Source organism: Pongo abelii, chromosome 21, assembly GCF_028885655.2.
Source record: "Pongo abelii isolate AG06213 chromosome 21, NHGRI_mPonAbe1-v2.0_pri, whole genome shotgun sequence".
Classification (NCBI taxonomy): domain Eukaryota; kingdom Metazoa; phylum Chordata; class Mammalia; order Primates; family Hominidae; genus Pongo; species Pongo abelii.
The window spans coordinates 38,711,576-38,731,925 of record NC_072006.2 but is presented as its reverse complement, the minus strand read 5'-3'; the positions used below and the strand labels follow the sequence as shown (position 1 = coordinate 38,731,925).

Here is a 20,350-nt window from a genome sequence, read left to right as displayed (position 1 = left end):
TGTGATCCAGAGCCAGGCAGGGGCGCTCCTGTCTTCCAAAACCTGCCAGCAGTTCAGGGATCCTGGGTTCAGGGGGAGGTAGCCAGCAGCACTTCACACCCTCTCTCTCCCCGCAGATCCTGCTCATCTCTGATTACTTCTGTGCCTTCCTGCGGCGGGAGTACTACCTCACACATGGTCTCTACTTGACCGCCAAGGATGGCACAGAGGCCATGCTCGTGCTCAAGTAGGCCTGGCTGGCACAGGGCTGCGTGGACCTCAGGGGGCTGAGGGGCCAGAAGCTGGGCCGAGCCCTCCAGCCAGAGTTGCCAGCAGGCGAGTGCTTGGGCAGAAGAGGTTCGAGTCCAGGGTCACAAGTCTCTGGTACCAAAAGAGACCCATGGCTGACAGCAAGGCCTATGGGGAAGAACTGGGAGCTCCCCAACTTGGACCCCCACTTCGTGGCTCTGCACACCAAGGAGCCCCCTCCCAGACAGGAAGGAGAAGAGGCAGGTGAGCAGGGCTTGTTAGATTGTGGCTACTTAATAAATGTTTTTTGTTATGAAGTCTACCCTGAGACCACATCTGCATTGCACTTCTAGAGGGGGTGGCCCCTAATAATGTTCTGGAACACTACACACAGGTGTGGGTTTCCAGAGCGAGCACCAAGGCCACAGAACATAAGTCTGTGCGCCAGAGCCTGGGGATGGTGCGGGCAGCCCCACCAGCACCCTCCCCACTCCCAAGCAAGCAGCTGGAGGCACAGGGCCAGGCAGGCCTGAGCAATCTTTATTCTGCAGAGGGACAATGACCACAGATCCATACACCACGTGGAGACCGAGGGGCGGGGAGCCAGGGGCCAGTCTTTCAGGGGTGGGCAGGTCCAGGCGGTGGGCAGAGCCTCGGGTGGGTGAGGGACAGATGGGCAGACAGGCAGGGGCCTAAAAAAAAGATGAACCACACAGCAGGGGTGCTGGGAGCTGCTCCCCACCCTCCCCCATCCCAGCCAGCACCCAGAGGGACAACCCTAACATGACCGGCCCAGGATCCACCCAGGGGCAGAGTAGGTGGGTTGGTGCCCTCTGACTAGGGGGGCACATGCCTGCCCAGCCCACCACGGCAGAGGCAGCTCAGTTCAGGAAGCAGGAGCTCTCTGGGCAGGGCCTGACCGGGGCCCCCCGACTCCCAGGCCGACCCCCCTACTGCTGGCTCAGAAGCCGAAGGTTTCCTGGGAGGCGTAGACCATGTAGAGGAAGCCATCCTCGTCTTTCTCCTGCTCGTAGATGTCCGCGATGGGCGTGGACACACTCACCATGCTGTGCTGGTTCACCAGCAGGAAGAAGGCCTGCGTGGGGTTCAGCTGCAGGCGGCGCCTGCAGCAGGCGGGAGAGTATGCAGCTGTGAGGGGCTTGGCTACGGGGCGGACATAGCCCTGACCCCCAGAATGATTCCCAGCCTTTCACACCCATTCTCACCCCAGCTGTCACCTCTGACCCAACACCGACTGCAGCCCCGACCTTGACCTTTCCAGCCGCCCCAGAACAGGGGCCCACCGCCCAGTCCCATCACCCCTGACCCCACTCCCACCCCTTCTCGGCGGGAACCCGGCTCCCTTCCCGACCCAAGCCGCCACCTGGCGGCGGCTGCCCACGCACCGGATGATCTTGACCAACTCGCTCATGTTGACATGGTCCGGGACCAAAAACTTGGTCTTGTCCAGGACGGGCAGCTGCTTCTCACCCTTGTAGCGCTCGATGATCACCTGGGAGCAGGGCGGGCGGGCGGGCAGGGGGTCGTGTCGGGGACGCGCGAGGCGGGGGCGGGGCAGGGTTGGGGACGCGGGACTCACCGGGATTTTGCTGGGGTGCTGGTCGCGGATCTGCTGTACCTCCTTACAGCGGTCGGCTGCGGACAGCGGCCAGACCGTGAGGCCGGGTCGGGCCTGGCCCAGGTCCGCCCCGCCTGTCCCCGAGGGGCGACCCCTGGCCACGCCCCAGCTCCAGCCCCCGTCCCCGGGGCCATCAGGCCCCACAGCCCCTGGCACCTACGGCCGTGGGGAAGCGGGCGGCCCCCGCCCAGGCCGGAGCTGGCCTCCCAGCCCGAGGGTCCAGCCAGAGTCTGACGTCACGGGGCTGACGTCACCTGCGGCAGTCGGGGTCGGCCGGCGCCCCCCTCTGCCCGGCACCCCTGCCCAGAGCTCGCAGCTCGCCTGCCGGGCCTCACCGAAGCTCCGCCGCTGCTTGAAAGGCCGGTCTGAGGGCATCGCGCGGGCCCGGCTGGGCGCGCAGGCCGGGGATCTGGGGCGCGGGGATGTGGCTGCGGTTTGGGGGCTCCGGGGGCTCCGTGCCTCGCGCTGAAGGGCTCCGGGGCTCGCGCTGAGCACGGCGGCTGCGGCTGCGGGAGGTAACTCGCCCGGTGACGTCAGGTCACAACATTCCTTAAAGGGGAGGCCAGTGCGCCGCTCCCATTGGGCCGACGCACAACCCGCCCGCCCGGACCCGTGACGTCACGGCGCAGAGAGCCTGGGTCCCCCGCCCGGGACGCGAGGGGCGGGGCTTCTGGGCGCGTCACAGTCCCGTGACGTCATGGGCAGCGCGGGAGCTTCTCCTGCGGCCCGAACCTCTCCCGTGGCCCGAACTCAGGTGAGGCCCGGAGGGCAGTGGGGCCGCCCTGCGCCGATGGAGCGGGCGGGCCAGGCTGCAGCCCCACGGCACCACTTCCCGTCCTCACCGAGTCTGTGTCAGGACTGACGCGGTTCTGGGCGCCGTGGGAAACAGCCGGAGCCAAAGGCCCGGCGCCTTCACGGGGCTTAGGGCAAGAGAAGGGAGAAGGTGCGGGAGGCACAGTCAGACACAGGATAGAGCAAGATGCTAGAAATGAACGCTCAGGTTTGAAAAAGAATAATATAATTGAGAAGTAGAGCCATCTAAATTCAGGTCTCAGAGGATGAGGTGAGAAGGCAGAGTAGGACAACAGAAGAGAAATCGTGGACCTGGAGGCTGATCGGAAGTAGCTTACCAGAGAGACAGGTGATGGAGAAAAAGGAAAAGGCCACGGATGGCAACGCCAGAACTCGCGGGCCCGAGCAGAGCTCCAGAGGCGAACACTGAAAGACCTGCAGAGGCAGTTCCTGAAGGAGAGCTGCCAGAAATGATGCTTAAAATCCAGAGCAGAATGCGCAGACCGAAGATCAACATCTTTTTTTTTTGGGGGGGGGGCGGGGACGGAGTCTCGTTCTATCGCCAGGCTGGAGTGCAGTGGTGCGATCTCAGCTCACTGCAACCTCTGCCTCCCGGGTTTAAGCGATTCTCCTGCCTCAGTCAGCCTCCTGAGTAGCTGGGATTACAGGCGCCTGCCACCACGCCCAGCTAATTTTTGTATTTTTAGTAGAGATGGAGTTTCACCATGTTGGCCAGGATGGTCTTGATCTCCTGACCTCGTGATCCACCCGCCTCGGCCTCCCAGAGTGCTGGGATTACAGGTGTGAGCTACCACGTCTGGCCGCCGAAATAATTTTTAAAGAATGTAGTTTAGTAACAAGGACATGGAACCCAAAAGGAAGAAATTAGATGGAAAAATGGTGAGCAAATTGGTAAACATGTGAGTGAATCTAAACAAGCATTTAATATGCAACATGAATAATAATGATTAATTTGTGGGCCACAGAAACAAGATGCATGAGACACAAGAACATGGAAGACTGAGAGGGCAATCAGAGTTAAGGTGGTCTAGGAAGTTCGATTTGAGAGGGGGATAAAGAGACTGAGCATTGTCTGGCTTTGTAAAGTCAGGTGTGTATTTCAGATATTTAAGAGGGATCACCAAAAGAATACAAACGGAACTATAACTGCCAATGCAGAGAAAAGGGTAGTGATGGGTATTAAAACTATAATGGAAGGCAAAAAGGGAGAAAAAGGAAGCAAAGTAAAAGGGATGGTAAATATATAGTACAAAACCAGAGGTAGAAAATGTGGTTTACATTCACCTCTTAAAACACAGATGACCAGATTGGCCAAGAAAAAATGAAATGCAGCTCTATGCTATTTACAAGAGGACATTTAAAACCTAAGGGCACCAAAAAGTAAAACAATGGAAAAAGGTGTACTAGAGAAAAACTAACCGAAAGATGTACCTAGAGAAAACTCAGACAAAATAGGCCTTCAGGCAGAAGACATTGGGGATAAGAGGATCAACATGAAATGATGCGAGGAGGAACTCTGTGAAGAGAGGAAAGTTCTGAACTTCCATGTTCCAGGGTTTTTGTTTTTAAGGCTGAAAATAGGCCAGGCACAGTGGCTCATGCCAGTAATCCCAGCACTTTGGGAGGCCAAGGTGGGCAGATCACTAGAGGCTGGGAATTCAAGACCAGCCTGGCCAACATGACAAAACTCTGTCTCTACTTAAAAATACAAAAATTAGCCGAGCATGGTGGTGCATCCCAACTACTCAGGTGGCTGAGGCACAAGAATTGCTTGAACCTGCTAGGCGGAGGTTGCAGTGAGCCGAGATTGCGGCACTGCCCTCCAGCCTGGGCAACAGAGTGAGACTCTGTCTCGGAAAAAAAAAAAAAAAGCAGCTGAAAATATATTAAGAACACAAGGAGAAATTGCCAAGTCCTCCATCATAGGGAGATATAAGACCTCTTTGAGTACCTAATAAACCAACCAAAAAAAAGGACATAGAGGATGTTAATATAGTTACTAATCATGATCAATGAGCCCCAATAGAATCCTGAACCTGACAGTTAATTTTTTAATGTTTAAAATTTAAATTTCAGACCTGTGTGAGACCAACACATTACTTTCAATCACACAAGGAACATTTACAAAAATGACCCAACTACTAGGGTGCAGGACAAATCTCAACAGATATCAAATCAGTTTCAACCATATTCTTTGGCCACAGACAAAAGCCATGTAAGCTCCAACTGTGTGGAAATTTAAACCTATTCTAAATATGAAGTCATATATAAATAAAAATTATTTAGTTCAAACAAAAAATGAGGATACATATATTAAGAAAACTTGGTGGCTGGGCACGGTGGCTCACGCCTGTAATCCCAGCACTTTGGGAGGCCGAGGCAGGCAGATCACAAAGTCAGGAGATCGAGACCATCCTGGCTAACATGGTGAAACCCTGTCTCTACTAAAAGTACAAAAAATTAGCTGGGCATGGTGGCGGGTGCCTGTAGTCCCAGCCACTCGGGAGGCTGAGGCAGAAGAATGGCGTGAACCTGGGAGGCGGAGCTTGCAGTAAACGGAGATCGCACCACTGCACTCCAGACTGGGCGACAGAGCGAGACTCCATCTCAAAAAAAAAAAAAAAGAAAAGAAAACTTGGGAGGGAGGCCATGGCAGGCCAAGTGTGGTGGCTCATACCTGTAATCCCAGCACTTTGGGGGGCCCAGACTGGAGAATTGCTTGAGCCCAAGAGTTCAAGGCTGCAGTGAGCTGTGATTGCACCTCTGCATTCCAGCCTCGGTGACAAAATAAGATCCATTTCTTTAAAAAAAAAAAAAAAAAATCAGATTTATAGCCTTATTACATAGATGTATTACTTAGATAATAAATACAGAAAATCAATGAGCAGAGTTTCAAAGAAATTTAAAAAGGAGTAATAGTGTAATCCCAGCACTTTGGGAGGCCCAGGTTGGAGAATCATTTGAGCCCAGAAGTTTGAGACCAGCCTGGGCCACATAACCCCGTCTCCACAAAAATGAGAAAATTAGGCCAGGCACAGTGGCTCACCCCTGTAATCCCAACACTTTGGGAGGCTGAGGCGGGCAGATCACTTGAGGCCAGGAATTCGAGACCAGCCTGGCCAACATGGCAAAACCCTGTCTCTACTAAAAATACAGAAGTTAGCTAGGTGTGGTGGTGCATCCTGTAATCTCAGCTACTTGGGAGGCCGAGGCACAAGAATTGCTTGAATCTGGGAGGCAGAGGTTTCAGTGAGCCTAGATCATGCCACTGCACTCCAGCCTGCGTGACAAGAGACTCTGTCTCAAAAATAAAAAATAAAAAATTTGCCGGCTTTGGTGGCACACACCTATAGTCCCAACTACTCATGAAGGATCGTTTGAGTGACAGAGGCCCTTTCTCAGAAAAACAACAAAAAATGCTGAAAACAAACAAAAAACAACAACAACAACAAAAAAATAGGCCAGGTGTGGTGGCCCACACCTGTAATCACAGCACTTTGGGAGGCCAAGGCAGGCAGATCACTTGAGCCCAGGAGTTGTAGACCAGCCTGGGCAATATGGTGAAACCCCATCTCTACAAAAAAAAAAAAAAAAATACAAAATACAAAAATTACAAAATACAATTTTGTATTTTGTACAAGATACAAAAATTACAAAATACAATTTTGTATTTTGTACAAAATACAAAAAAATTAGCTGGGTATGGTGGCACGTGCCTGTAGTCCAGCTACGTGGGAGGCTGAGGCACGAGAATTGCTTGAACCAGGGAGGTGGAGGTTGTAGTGAGCCAAGATTGTGTCACTACACGCCAGCCTGGCAACAGAGTGAGAGACCCCATCTCAAAAAACAAAAACAGGCCGGGCGTGGTGGCTCATGCCTGTAATCCCAGCACTTTGGGCGGCCGAGGCAGGCGGATCATGAGGTCAAGAGATTGAGACCATCCTGGCCAACATGGTGAAACCCCGTCTCTACTAAAAATACAAAAATTAGCTGGGCGTGGTGGTGCATGCCTGTAGTCCCAGCTACTTGGGAGGCTGAGGCAGGAGAATCACTTGAACCCGGGAGGTGGAGGTTGCAGTGAGCCGAGATCGCGCCACCGCACTCCAGCCTGGTGACAGAGCGAGAGTTTGTCTCAAAAAAAAAAAACAAAACAAAACAAACCCCAACATACAGTAAACATGTACTTAAAGGTAAAACACTATACTATGTGGTGAAACATGAAATATTCTCTTAAAAGCCAGGAACAAATGGCTAGTAAAGACAATTCAGTATTGTACAGGGGTCCAGAGCACCAAGACAAAAAAAGAGCAAACCTGTCACTCACAGCCAGGAAATCCAAGAGAATCTACACACAGTGAAAGACTGGTAACTACTTAAGGCTGAGGACACCTGATAGGTAATAAGTTTAGAGGAACATGGAAAGATGGGCTCTTTCCACTGCTGCTGGGAGTGTAACTGACCTCAGCTACACTGGAGAGCAATTTGGCAAAATTGACCCAAACTGAAGATGCCCATGTCTTTCCTACACACCAGGAATTCCACTGTGTGTGCCCAGGAGCCCAGGGAAACAAGGGTAAGAATGTTTATTGTAACATTTTCATAATAGCAAAAAGTTGGGAACTACCTAAATGTCTTATTCAATAGCTTGCTGTGTGTTCCTATAACAGAACCACACCCTGTTTAATGAAAGATGGAGAGGAGGTGGCAAATGTTTCCCTTAAAGGGCCAGACAGTAAATATTTTAGGCTTTGCAGGCTACGTGGTCTCTGGCAGCCACTTGGTTGTGCTGTAGTGGCCTTAGACAGCTTAAATGGGATTGGCTGGATCTGGATAAAACTTTATTTGCCAAAACAGACAGACTTAACTGAGGGCCTTAGTTTGCCGACTCTTGATCCAGAGCTGTGTGTCAAACTGGACAAACCTCACACACACAGTGCCACAGAAGATTAAATGTGACCAGGGCCATTGAGAGCAGCCAAAGAACTGGGTCAGCCTTGGGACGTGATTATACCTGTCTTTTGTCAGACTCAGCCCTGAGCTGAGGCCAGGGTGGAGGAGGAGGGCCCCAAGTCCCAAGCTCTGAGCTCTGCCCCTGCCTGACAGTCAGCAGGGCTGACTCGCCCTCCAGTCCCTCCCCTGCCCCATTGGCCCGGAATCCAGTGGCCTGGCCTCTACTTCATGTGTCTGCTTGAATGTCTGACAGACATCTCAAACTTCCCTGTGCACAACAAACCCATGATCTTCCCCTAAAATGTGCTCCAGTTGGAATCTTTTGTCTTCCCTTTTCAGGACAAAAACCTTTTTCATTTATTTTTTTTTAATTTTTGAGATGCAATTTCGCTCTTGTCACCTAGGTAGGGAGTGCAATGGCACAATCTTGGCGTACCACAACCTCCACCACCCACCTTCAAGTGATTCTTCTGCTTCAGCCTCCCGAGTGGCTGGGATTACAGGCACCTGCCACCACGCCCAGCTAATTTTTGCTATTTTTAGTAGAGACGGGGTTTTACCACATTGGCCAGGCTGGTCTCGAACTCCTGGCCTCAGGCAATCCACCTGCCTTGGGCTCCCAAAGTGCTGGGATTATAGGTGTGAGCCATTGTGCCCGGCCTCCTCAGAGTCATTCTTGACTCCTTCCTTTCCTTTACCACCCCCTTCCACCACTCCTGCTCCACACCCAATCCATCCTCAAATCCTGTCTGTTCCACCTTTAAGATTCTCCAGAATCCGACCATGGCTCACCACGGCCGCCACTGCCACCAGGGCCAGAGCCCCGACCACATGTTGCAGAACTGCTGCCATTGTCTCCTTGCTGGTTTTCCCGCCCTGGCCTTGCCTCCTTCAGTCGCTGTCAGGACAGTGACCACAGCTGTCCTGTCCCCACACACCCCTCTCAGAGTAAGAGCCAAGGGTTGATGGATGGTGGCCCAGGAGGCCATGGGATCTGCCTCCCAGCTACTCCTCCGGCCTCCTGGCTACTCCAGGAATCCCTGTCAGGCTCATGCCCCAGGACCTTTGCCTGGAACATCCTTCCCCAGGATCTCTGTGTCCCTCACACCCTCACCTCGAGTTTTGGTGCAAGTGTCCCCTCAGGGACGCCTTCCAATATGCTATATAATTTCTCTGGGCATTTTATTATGAAAGCATTCAAACACTTGAAATAATGGTAGTGGCCCCTTACACCCAGTTACATTCTGCCATTAACAGTTGGCTCTGCCAGGCCCCGAGGCTCACGCCTGTAACCCAAGCACTTTCCAAAGGCCAAGGCAGGTGGATTGCCTGAGGCCAGGAGTTCGAGACCAGCGTGGCCAACCTGGCGAAACCCCGTCTCTACTAAAAAATACAAAAATTAGCTGGGTGTGGCAGCGCTCGCCTGTAATCCCAGCCACTCGGGAGGCTGAGGCAGGAGAATCACTTCAACCTGGAAGGTGGAGGTTGCAGTGAGCCGAGATCGCACACTGCACTCTAGCCTGGGCGACAAGAGATTTTGAGATTCCGTCTCAAAAACAGTTGGCTCCATCTGCTTTATTGTGTCTCTGTCCATTTTCCCTTTTTGTTGAATTTCAGAGTAAGTTGCAGACATCTGTCACTTTCTCCTCAGCCTTTCACATTCATGTCAGTATTTGGTTTTTTTCTTTCAGGGTAAAATTCACAAACAATGAAATGCAGAGGTGTCAAGTGTACTCTTTGGTGAGTCTGAGAAGTACACTCACTAATGTGACCCAAACCCCTTTCAAGATAGAGAACATGGCCAGGCGCGGTGGCTCACGCCTGTAATCCCAGCACTTCGGGAGGCCAAGGGCAGATCACCTGAAGTCAAGAGTTCAAGACCAGCCTGGCCAACATGGTGAAACCCCACCTCTACTAAAAATAGAAAAAATTAGCCAGGCGTGATGGCGGGTGCCTGTAATCCCAGCTACCTTCTGAGTCGGAGAATCACTTGAACCTGGGAGGCAGAGGTTGCAGTGAGCCGAAATCGTGCCACTGCACTCTAGCCTGGGCAACACAGCAAGACTCTGACTCAAAAAAAAAAAAAAAAAAAAAAGACAACGCTCCCCTTGGAAGATTCCTTGGGCCTCCCCAGTCTGCCTGCACACCCCCCGGAGGCAATCACTATTCTCATTTCTCACCATATTCTGGCCTGGTCTAGAAATTCTTCTAGATGGAATTATACAGCATGTATTCTTATGCCTCTGGTTTAGTTCAACATAAAGTTTTGAGGCGTACCCATGTTGTTGCAGATATCAGTAGGCCTTTTTTTTTTTTTTTTTTTGAGACAGAGTCTCTCTGTCACCCAGGCTGGAGTGCAGTGGCAAGATCTTGGCTCACTGCAACCTCCACCTTCTGAGTTCAAGCGATTCTCCTGCCTTGGTCTCCTGAGTAGCTGGGATTACGGGAGCACGCCACCAGGCCTGGCTGATTTTTTTTGTGTTTTTAGTAGAGACAGGGTTTCACTATATTGGCCAGGCTGGTCTCAAACTCCTGACCTCCTGATCTACCGGTTTCGGCCTCCTAAAGTGCTGAGATTACAAGCGTGAACCACTGTGCCTGAGTAGGCCATTTCTTTAAACTATCAAATAGGTTCCCATGGATGGATGTAGCAGTTTATTTTTCTATTGATGGATGCCTGGGCTGTTTCCAGCTTTTGGTGATTGTGAATAAAACTGCTCTGAACGTTGCTGTGACAGTGTTTGTGTGGATATGTTTTTTTTTTTTTTTAATTATACTTTAAGGGATATGTTCTTTTGTTTCACTTGGACGAATAGGAGATATGCTGGCTTTGGGGGCAGGTGTGTGTTTGAGGAGTGGCCAGGCCTCTCCTCAGTGCTGTTCCATTTTGCGCTCCCATCAGCAATTTGCGGGAGTTACAGGTGCGCTGCCTCCTTGCCACCGTTGGTGGTGTTCATTTTTGTTTCGCCATTTTGGCGGGTGTGTAGTGGTATCTCACTGTGGTTTTACATTTAATATTATAAAATTTTATTTCCTTCTCACTAAAGTGCAAGCCCTTGAAGGGCAGTTCTGCATATGCTTGGTTCCTGCACCCCAGGACTTAGAGTGTGGCACATGGTGGGTGCTCAGTAATTATTATTTGGATAAGTGACCCCTCCCCTGGGCCCCCACAGTCATCTCTCCATGCCATTTGCCATCTAGAAGGTCTATCTCCCCCTCTAGACCATGTGCAGGGACAGAGTCTGTGCCAAGCACTGCTGCTGGGTGCTAGGAGGATCAGCAGAGGTTGGGGGAGTCGTTTCTGCTCAGGGGGTCTCAGCCACGGTCAAGCGCACCCTCCACTGCTCTGCTCCCACCCCTCATTCCTGCTGTTCTGTGGCTTTGGACTTGGACTCATGGGCCTGAGAAAAAGTGGAGAACTGGCCTTGGCCGGCCTGGCACAAGGGCGGAGCAACCCTGGCCTGTTTGGCCACTGATGACTGCGAGTGTGGGCAGATCATAGGCCCTGAGCTCCTTTAGACGACGGCAGGCGGGCCAGACAGACCTGGGTCCACAGCTGCTTTTCCACATGGAGAACTGAAGAATCTCGTCTTCATCTGCAAAACTGAGACAGTGTCAGAACTACCTCTGAGGTGGAGGGTCAGTCAGCAACTTGGAAGCCATGGAGTCCCGGGGGAAACAGGGCCTGCAATCAGCACTGAGGCAGGAGGCAGGAGGGACTGACTCTGGACCAGATTGAAGACTGGCTGAACCAGAAGTGCTGAAATCACCTCTCCCTAAGACACGCCCACCAGTGCCATGGCAGTTTACCATTGCCATGGCAACACCTGGAAGTTACCACCTCTGGCCATGGCAACACTCAGAAGTTACTGCCCATTTTCTAGCTATTTCTGAAAAACCCACCCCCTGAATTAGGATGTCATTAAAAATGGGAATAAGCACGGATTCAGATCTGTCCCTGGGCTGCTACTCTCAGCACACTGCCCATGGCGTAGGCAATCACAGCCATAACCCTGCCACCCCCTCAATCAAGCTGTTTTCTTCTACTATCGGCTGGTTCTTGAATTCCTTCCTGAGCGAGGCAAAGAACCTGCCCTGCATCAGCACCGCTGTGCCTTGGCGCCCCGTTTAAGGTGATGAACTCGTAAAAATGGGCCTCATATCGGGAGGACCCATGTGGGCTGAAGTCTGAGTCAGGGTCATTGTCTCCGAGGAAGGATTGGCAGTTCCCGTTTACAGACTCAAAGTGAAGGCTGAGCACGGTGGCTTGCGCCTGTAATCCCGGCACTTTGGGAGGCCAAGGTGGTCTGATCACCTGAGGTCAAGAGTTCTAGACCAGCCTGGCCAACACGGCGAAACCCCTTCTCTACTAAAAATACAAAAATTAGCCAGGCATGATGGTGCACGCCTGCAATCCCAGCTACTTGGGAGGCTGAGGCAGAACAATCACTTGAACCCGGGAGGCGGAGGTTGCAGTGAGCTGAGATTGCACCACTGCCCTCTAGCCTGGGTGACAGAGACTATCAAAACAAAAACAAAAAACCACAACCAAAAAAGCAAAGTGGGGCCGGGCATGGTGGCTCACACCTGTAATCCCAGCACTTTGGGAGGCCGAGGTGGGTGGATCACCTGAGGTCAGGAGTTCAAGACCAGCTTGGCCAACATGGTGAAACCCTGTATCTACTAAAAACACAAAAATTAGCTGGGCATGGTGGCGGGCGCCTGTAGTCTCAGCTACTCAGGAGACTGAGGCAGGAGAATTGCTTGAACCCGAGAGGCAGAGGTTTTAGTGAGTCGAGATTGTGCCATTGCACTCCAGCCTGGGCAACAAGAGCAAGACTCCATCTTTTTTTTTTTTAAAAAAAAAAAAAAAAAAAGGCAGCGAAGTGGAACACTCCAAAGATTGTAGGGACTGAGACCCACTCAGGGGTCCTCCGGCCTTGAGCTCACACTGCCCCACCTCGCTCCCCACAGATCCTCTGCTTTCACTAGGAAAGTGGAGGCTGAGAACACCAACCCCACAGCCCATGCAGGGCCTCAGACCTGGCCATTCCCTTCCTCCCGGCCTCACCCGCATATCTGTCCTCTTGAGCCAGGGGCGTGCTCAGGCCTCTCCAGCTGTAACTCCACCTCCCTGAGTGAGAGGGCTGGGGCTGCCACCCTTCTCCCTCCGTGACCTCAAGCCCTCGGAGCGGTCTGGTCACCTGGGGAGGTTGGCTCCCCGTGGCCTTCGCAGCCTCCAGCCACTCATGGGGTCCTGGGTTCTCTCCACACCCACCAGTGCCTCCACTATGAGTGACGTACAATCCCCACCTCCAGTTTGGCTTCCAACTGTCAGGTCCAGGCTCTGTCTCTGGAACAAAGGCTGCCTCTGAACTCAACACATCCAAAGGAAGTCATCTCTTTCCCCAAGCCTGTGCCTCTAGCTAATCGCCCCCTCCCTTCTCATCCCATCACCTGGTCCAGGCCCAGGTGGACCCCCCGTCACCTGCCAGTGCAGTCCTGAGTCCTCTCAAGCCCATCTGTCTCTTCCCACCTGTCTCCACCGTCACTGCTCCGGGAACCCCCCTCCCTCGTCTGCCCTAGAGGGCACCTCACCAGTGTGCCTCCCCTGCAGAAGCAAGCTGGGCACACTGATCCCCGCCTATCTGAACAATCAGCCCTTCCAAAGTTTCATTCTGGCCAGGTGCGGTGGCTCACACCTGCAATCCCAGCGCTTAGGGAGGCCGAAGGAGCTCAAGACCAGCCTGGGAAACTATTTGTCCATTCTCACACTACTCTGAAGAACTGCCTGAGCCTGAGTAATTTATAAAGAAAAGAGGTTTAACTGACGCACAGTTCCGCATGGCTGGGGAGGCCTCAGGGAACTCACAATCCTGGAGGAAGGTGACAGGGAAGCAGACACCTTCTTCGCTAGGCGACAGGAGAATGAACACAGGAGGACCTACCAAACCATCAGCTCTTGTGAGAACTATCACGAGAAGAGCATGGGGGAACCGCCCCCATGATTCAATCACCTCCACATGGGCTCTCCCTTGACACCTGGGGATTATGGGGATTATAATTCAAGATGAGATTTTGGGTGGGGCAGAGCCAGACCATATCAGCAACACAACCAGACCCTGTCTCTATTTAAAAAAAAAAAAAAATAGGGGGTTGGGGAGGAAAAACATTTTAATTAAAAAAAAAATTCCACTGCCACCCTCTATCCAGTCACTTCCCTTCCTCGCCCAGCACAGACTCCACAGCCATCATAATTACTTCCAAAAGTCCTAACTCCCTCTTTCTTCTGCCGACTTAACCTGGCCAAGTTCAGCTGTATGGTGACTGCTGCACCCTCGGCTGAAAAAGATGCTGCAAAAGGGCCACCTGCCAAACTCGGTCAAACTCCCCGCCCGTGTCCCCAGGGAAGTGTAGGTTTTCTTTCCTCTCCTGCGAGGCACCTTCCCTGCTGCCCTCACTCCACAGAGACCTTGCCCTGCCCTCTGGGCCTCTCCCTGGCTATGCTGAGTGGAATCACCGTCCCTGTGTGGATCACTGTCCCTAAGGCCAGTCCTTCCGCTGTGCGCAGGACGCCAGCCTTCCTCACGCCCCGTGGACTTGCTCCCTGAGGCCCCTTACGGTCTCTCCGCAGCAAACAGACATGTTCTGGTGACTCACCCCTCCTCAAAATCGTTTCTCCTCGTGGCTTTTATGGCAGAGGCGGCTGACAGCCGACTCCAGCAGCTGCTGTCCCAGTCCCCCTTCGAAGAGAGCCCTGGGTGTCTCTTAGTGCAGCCCTGCACCTGGCTTCCGTGCAGTCAGGAGTGGCAGGTGGCTGAACTTCAGTTAATTAGGCCTAAGTGGGAAGTGCCCTATGGGACTCCTGGGAAATTGCCTTAAAGGGAAAAGGTACATCCTTTGCCATCCCCATCCTCCATCAGCTGCCGTCTGGAACTTAAGCGTGATAACTGCGGCTCCAGAAGCTTTTTTTGTTTTGTTTTGAGATGGAGTTTCGCTCTTGTTGCCCAGGCTGGAGTGCAATGGCGCGATCTTGGTTCACAGCAACCTCCACCTCCCAGGTTCAAGTGATTCGCCTGCCTCAGCCTCCCGAGTAGCTGGGATTACAGGCATGTGCACCACGCCTGGCTACTTTTGTATTTTTAGTAGAGACGGGGTTTCTCCATGTTGGTCAGGCTGATCTCGAACTCCCGACCTCAGGTGATCCGCCCGCCTCGGCCTCCCAAAGTGCTGGGATTACAGGCGTGAGCCACCGTGCCCAGCCTCCAGAACCTTTTTTTTTGGAGACACAGTCTCACTCTGTTGGCCAGGCTGGAGTGCAGTGGTACAATGCAGCCTTGACCAGCCAGGCTCAAGCAATCCTCTCATCTCAGCCTCCCAAGTGCTGGGACTACAGGTACTCACCACCGCACCCGGCTGTTTTTTGTATTTTTAGTAGAAATGGGGTTTCACCATGTTACCCAGGCTGGTCTCGAACTCCTGGGCTCAAGTGAATCTCCCGCCTTGGCCTCTCAAAGTGCTGGGATTACAGGCATGAGCCACTGCACCTGAACTTCTTGGCTTTAAATACCAGTAACAGGCTGATAGCTCCATATCCTTATGTCTAGCAAGGCCTGGCAGAGTTGGGTATTCAACAGTCCGTCCGACATTCTTTCTAAACACATGGGTATCTAACAGGCTCAGATTAAGCCATTTCCAAATTGCTGGTGCTCTTTCCCCACAAAGGTCCCCAGTCAGCCTCCTCTCAGTAAATGGCAGCACCTGGTTGCCCAAGCAGGCATGGGGAAGTCTCCTTTGATGTCTCATTCCCTTACTTTCCAACCCTCCCCAGCAAGTCCTGGTGTTCTCCCTTCAGAATCCCCCTTTCCGACCCCATGAAACCGCCGTTGCCCAAGCCACCATCAGTTCTCCCCTGGCTGCCTGTGCTCCTGACTCCACTCGGCTCCACATTCCCCCCGGAGCCACTGGGACACAAACCTGTGTACATTTCTAGAGAGCAGGTTCATGTTTGCAGGGGGCTGTCTTTGGCTGACTCCGGCAGATTCACCCTGGACTTCTAGATAACGCTCCTCATTCTTCAGTTACTTCATTAGAAAAGGGCTGGGAAGCCCTGGCTTATCATATTATAGCCTGTTGTCAGGTTATTGCAAACTTTTTAAATTTAATTTTTACCCAAATACTTGTTGTATTTAAAAATCAAATACGCCAGGCGTGGTGGCTTGCACCTGTAATCCCAACACTTTGGGAGGCTGAGGCAGGAGGATTGCTTGAGCCCAGGAGTTGCAGCCCAGCTTGAGCAACATGGTGAAACCCTGTCTCTACTAAAAATACAGAAAAATTACCCAGGTGTGGTGGCTCACACCTGCAATCCCAGCTCCTTGGGAGGCTGAGGCAGGAGAAATGCTTGAACCTGGGAGGCAGAGGTTGCAGTGAGCTGAGATCAGGCCACTGCACTCCAGCCTGGGTGAAAGAAGGAGATTGTGTACCCCCCGCCCCCCACAAAAAATCATGAAATTCCCTATTTCACCTAGCCTTTTTTAGGGAAAACAACTAACACATTTCTTGTGAACTAGGGGGTTGAAGTTGAATTACCTTCATCTTAGTTTCTGCTGAGACGCCCCCCAAGGCATAGTCTCTGGGCCGAATGCCACGGAGAAGAGCAGGACCAGCTGCAGCCTGGACTGTGACACCAGGTGGTCCCAAGCGAGCTCACACTTCTGCTGGGAATGTGGTCTGTAAAGGAGCTGGAAGTTCGAGGACGATTTTTAGAGGCCACTAAGAGGCTATGAATCTTACCGTAACCCATGGAGGAAGGCGGTGGGGTTTCTGCTTCACCGCGACTCAACAGAAGAGTGTGTGTAGAGGGGAGACCCTGACAGCCAGGAGCCAAAGATAGACAGGGCCAGCCAGAGGGAGCGCACCCTCCAAAGTGAGGGAGCTGCCAACAGAAGAGGGCAGGGGGCATGCGTGTGAAAGCTCACGAAAATGCACCACGGCCGAAGCCAGTTCACAGCAGTATCGGCGAACGATGAACTTCTGCTCCCCACCTCACGCCCCTCTCAGCAACTTGGGCAAGAGAGCTGACAGCACCAAGTGGGCAAATAAAATAAGGCCGAGGCCAAACATAAGCCGCTCTCCCTCTGCAGACAGCGAGGTTCCCTGTGGGCCCACAGTGGAAGGGGCGGCCTGTCTCCAAATTTGGCTCAAAGGAGTTGTTCCTGTGTTGGGCGGGGACTTCATCTGCCCAGGGCAGGGCTTGCTCTACATCTCACCTAGGGACAGCAGGAGAACAAGCCCTAGAGAGTGAATTTAGACAGTGGGAGACCAAAATAAAGGTGCTTTTGATTGGATTGAGCTTGTTCACCATAGCAGTAGGACTAGTATTTTGAACACGTTCTGCAATTGTGTTATTGGCCTTCTCAATACATAACTGATCAGCTTAAGTTCACTGACAGTGGGGTATGCTTACTAATTTGATGGATTCAGCGACTTAGATTTGTACCTGCTGTGATGACGGAATCTGAGACCTCCATTTCTCATTTTTTCTTTTTCTGGTAATTTGGTAGAGACAGACGGGAATTTGCTATGGAAAGGTGGCTTTCAGGATTCTCAATGAAAAACGTGCCAACATGCAGTGTCTCAGAGCCAAACATATGAAAGGGGAGAAAACCTATAATCGTTGGAGCATTTTTAATTTTTGGAGAAACAGCAATACCAGCTCACAGAGGAGGATCAGAATTCCAGGGAGCCATGGCCAGGGCTGAGGCGGAGGCATGAATGCTGATGGGAGATGGCAGCTGCAGCACCTCCCGAGAAGCTGCCACTTCCCTGAAACGCCAGCCCTGCTCATGGAGCCCAGGTGAGAGCTGTACCTTAGAGGGCAGAAATCACACTTGGAGGAAATCAGAACAGGGTGGCTTCTGGGGAGTGGGCTGGGCTGACTGGGAAGCAGCAGCAGCTTTTCTGAAACGGCTGTGAGGTTACACAGGGGTCACATTTGTCACTTTGAAGATTTGTGCATTTTACTGTATGTAAATCTTACCCATCCTCCAAAAGCAGTAAACAAACTAGTTAATGATACACACTTGGCAGTGCTTAGGGGCGGGTACTGCCTGCAATATACTTAGAAAGGCATAAAAAAATAAGTTAGATGGAAGAATGGAAAGTTATGTGATACAGAAATATAGCAAAATGGGTAACTGTAGAATTGAGATGGAAGATATACAATTATTTCAATTCTCTGTAGGTTTGAAATTTTTCATAAAAAAATACTGGGTGTGGGCACACCTTTGCTGTATTGGCAAATGTCCTTCTGAAACTCAGAACCCATGCTTTTCCCTCTAGGCCTAGGACAGCTGTCAGTTTCTAACCTTGACAGTATACACGCTACTTTTGAGTACAGAAACACTAGGGTTTTTGTATGTAGAATACCATTATTTAGATTCTTAAAAATCTGAATTTTGGCCAGGCGTGGTGGCTCACGCCTGTAATCCCAGCACTTTGGGAGGCCAAGGCAGGCGGATCACCTGAGGCCAGGAGTTTGAGACCAGCCTGGCCAACATGGTGAAACCCCATCTCTACAAAAAAATACAAAAACTAGCCCAGGTGTGGTGGTGGGCGCTTATAGTCCCAGCTACTTGGGAGGCTGACGCAGGAGAATCACTTGAACTTGGGAGGTGGTGGTTGCAGTGAGCCAAAATCGCGCCACTGCACTCCAGCCTGAGTGACAGATAGAGACTCTGTCTCAAAAAAAAAAACAAACAAACTTAATTTTAACCTTTCCCCCCGCCCCCGTAAACCTTCTCTGTGGCCATGAATTTTTACATCTTTTTTGAGACAGGGTCTCACTTTGTCACCCAGGCTGGAGTGCAGTGGTGGACTCATAGCTCGCTGCAGCATCAACCTCAAGCAATCCTCCCACCTCAGCTTCCCCAGCAGCTGGGACTACAGGTGCGTGCCACCATGCCCAGCTAATTTTCATATTTTTGGTGGAGACAAGGTTTTGCCATGTTGCACAGGCTGTTCTTGAACTCCTGGGCTCAAGCAATCCATCTGCCTTGGCCTCCCAAAGTGCTGGGATTACAGGCAGGAGCCACCGCACCCGGCCAAATTTTTACATCTTGAGTCCAAGGAATGATGCTTGCCTTGCTGCATTACAAACTCCTGATGTACATGGTGGGCTCCTGATGTACAAAATCCTGGTGCTCAAGGGACTGGGAGGTGGAACATCTTTATTTTCATAAGAAACTTTCCCCAGGACTTTGATGGAATGCTTTTAGGATGGGGAACTTTAAGGCAAACAAGAGGGAGTAGTAGGGGGACTAAGGGAAGGTGGAAGGGACAGGCCCCCCAGCCCTATTCTGAACCCTGACTTTGGAGCCAGAACGCCTCCTCCCTCCAGGGACAGACCCCCGATCCCCGTCCTAGAAAACTGACCTCTCCTCTCCGACCTCCTTCCCCATTATCGTTCTTGGAGAAATTCAAGCAGAAGGACGGAGGAGCCTCAGACTTGGATCCCAGCTTCCGAGAACACAAGGGAGATGCTGCTGGCCACACCCCATGTTTGTCTGCAGCCATGGAACCCAGCAGATAATCACCACATGGGGTCTGCAGTCACCCACTCTCAGGGGGCGCTTCCTAGGTCCGCAGGGACAGGGGAAACCAGAGTGTTTCTCAGACAACCAATGTTACTTGAAGATTCAGGGAAAACTATTTGAGAGGGTTATTTTTATATTAAGATAATCATGGATATATTATAGAGTGGAAAATGCCTATTATCTTTCATTAAAGTAGATTTTGAAGAAATTTTGCCACACTCTTATGAACTACATCCCTCAACTCCCAAGAGTACATATTTTACTCCTCCGATACCATTGAGGAAGCCTCACTGGAAAATCTGGGCAAGTATGATTGCTAGATGGAAGAACTCACAGACAGTGGTGACTTCTGGGGCAGGGAGGACAATGACGGGGATTTCCAGGCTCACACTACACGGTGCCGAGTCTTTTTCCTGTGTAACAGGAAACATAAGATAAAAAGAAAAACCCTAATAAAATTAAATACATGTGGTTTCAGAGGGAAAAAAACAAGAGTGTGGCTGGATGAGGGGTGGGTGGGAGCCTGAGTGCAGGTGAATTCTGGGAAGCTCTCGGCGAGAGGACCCTTGCGCTCCGAGTCTGCGGGGCAGATGTTTGCCCAGGACGGGCTCACTCGGGTGAACGGGGGCCCTCCAGGATTTCTGGGGCAGATAGTGTGGGAAGAGCAGGGCTATTTGAGTCTGAGACCTGTGTCCTGGCTGTAAGGGCGTAGGCAAGCCGTTCTAAACCCAAGTCCCCATGTCTGAGGTGGCCCTAACACTCTGTCTGCAGATGGGTACCATGAGGTGAGAACTACTGTATGTTACACGCCAGGTGCATTCTGGGTCCTGAGTAAGTACCACTCTCTTCCCCAGTGCAGCATAGTAGAAAAAAATCTTTCAACACTGGCAGCAGTGGGAAACGGTAAAAGAAGGACTAGGGCCAAGAGGCCCAGAAACCAGAGCACCAATTATACACCAAGCTACACTAAGTATGGCCACAGGCACAAGAAGCAGCAGGCTTCTCGGAGGCCATGAACATCATCTCCCACCAGGGCTGGAGGAGGCAACCGGGCCTCCAACGTGTGATTACACAGAAAGAGAGAGGCCTTTTCAACCTAGTGTTTAAAGACACAACAGACTGG

At 51.8% G+C, this 20,350-nt stretch overlaps 2 protein-coding genes across 6 annotated transcripts in view; one reads left to right on the top strand and one right to left on the bottom strand.

Moving 5' to 3' along the window:
- Positions 1-550, top strand: part of PIGU (phosphatidylinositol glycan anchor biosynthesis class U) — a 114,695-nt gene extending 114,145 nt beyond the window's left edge. The window contains exon 12 of the mRNA XM_002830232.4: positions 117-550. Coding sequence (XP_002830278.1) covers positions 117-230 — 114 coding nt within the window. The 3' untranslated portion in view covers positions 231-550. The remainder of the gene's footprint in view (positions 1-116) is intronic.
- A 196-nt stretch (positions 551-746) lies between these two features.
- Positions 747-11,425, bottom strand: MAP1LC3A (microtubule associated protein 1 light chain 3 alpha). Of its 5 annotated transcripts, none has more exons than XM_054542167.1 (7): positions 11,175-11,401; positions 5,358-5,480; positions 2,203-2,373; positions 1,829-1,884; positions 1,635-1,741; positions 1,183-1,352; positions 747-920 (listed from the first exon to the last, which is right to left on the bottom strand). In XM_054542167.1, the coding sequence occupies exons 1-6, from the start codon at positions 11,224-11,226 to the stop codon at positions 1,190-1,192; spliced, it is 672 nt and encodes a 223-aa protein (XP_054398142.1). In that variant the 5' UTR covers positions 11,227-11,401; the 3' UTR covers positions 747-920; positions 1,183-1,189. The 5 variants fall into 5 exon arrangements, with proteins under 5 accessions (XP_054398142.1, XP_054398144.2, XP_054398143.1 ...); XM_054542169.2 differs by adding an exon at positions 2,998-3,120 and having other exon boundaries at positions 747-1,352; positions 11,175-11,369; XM_054542168.1 differs by lacking the exon at positions 5,358-5,480 and having other exon boundaries at positions 11,175-11,425.
- Positions 11,426-20,350: the final 8,925 nt, after the last annotated feature.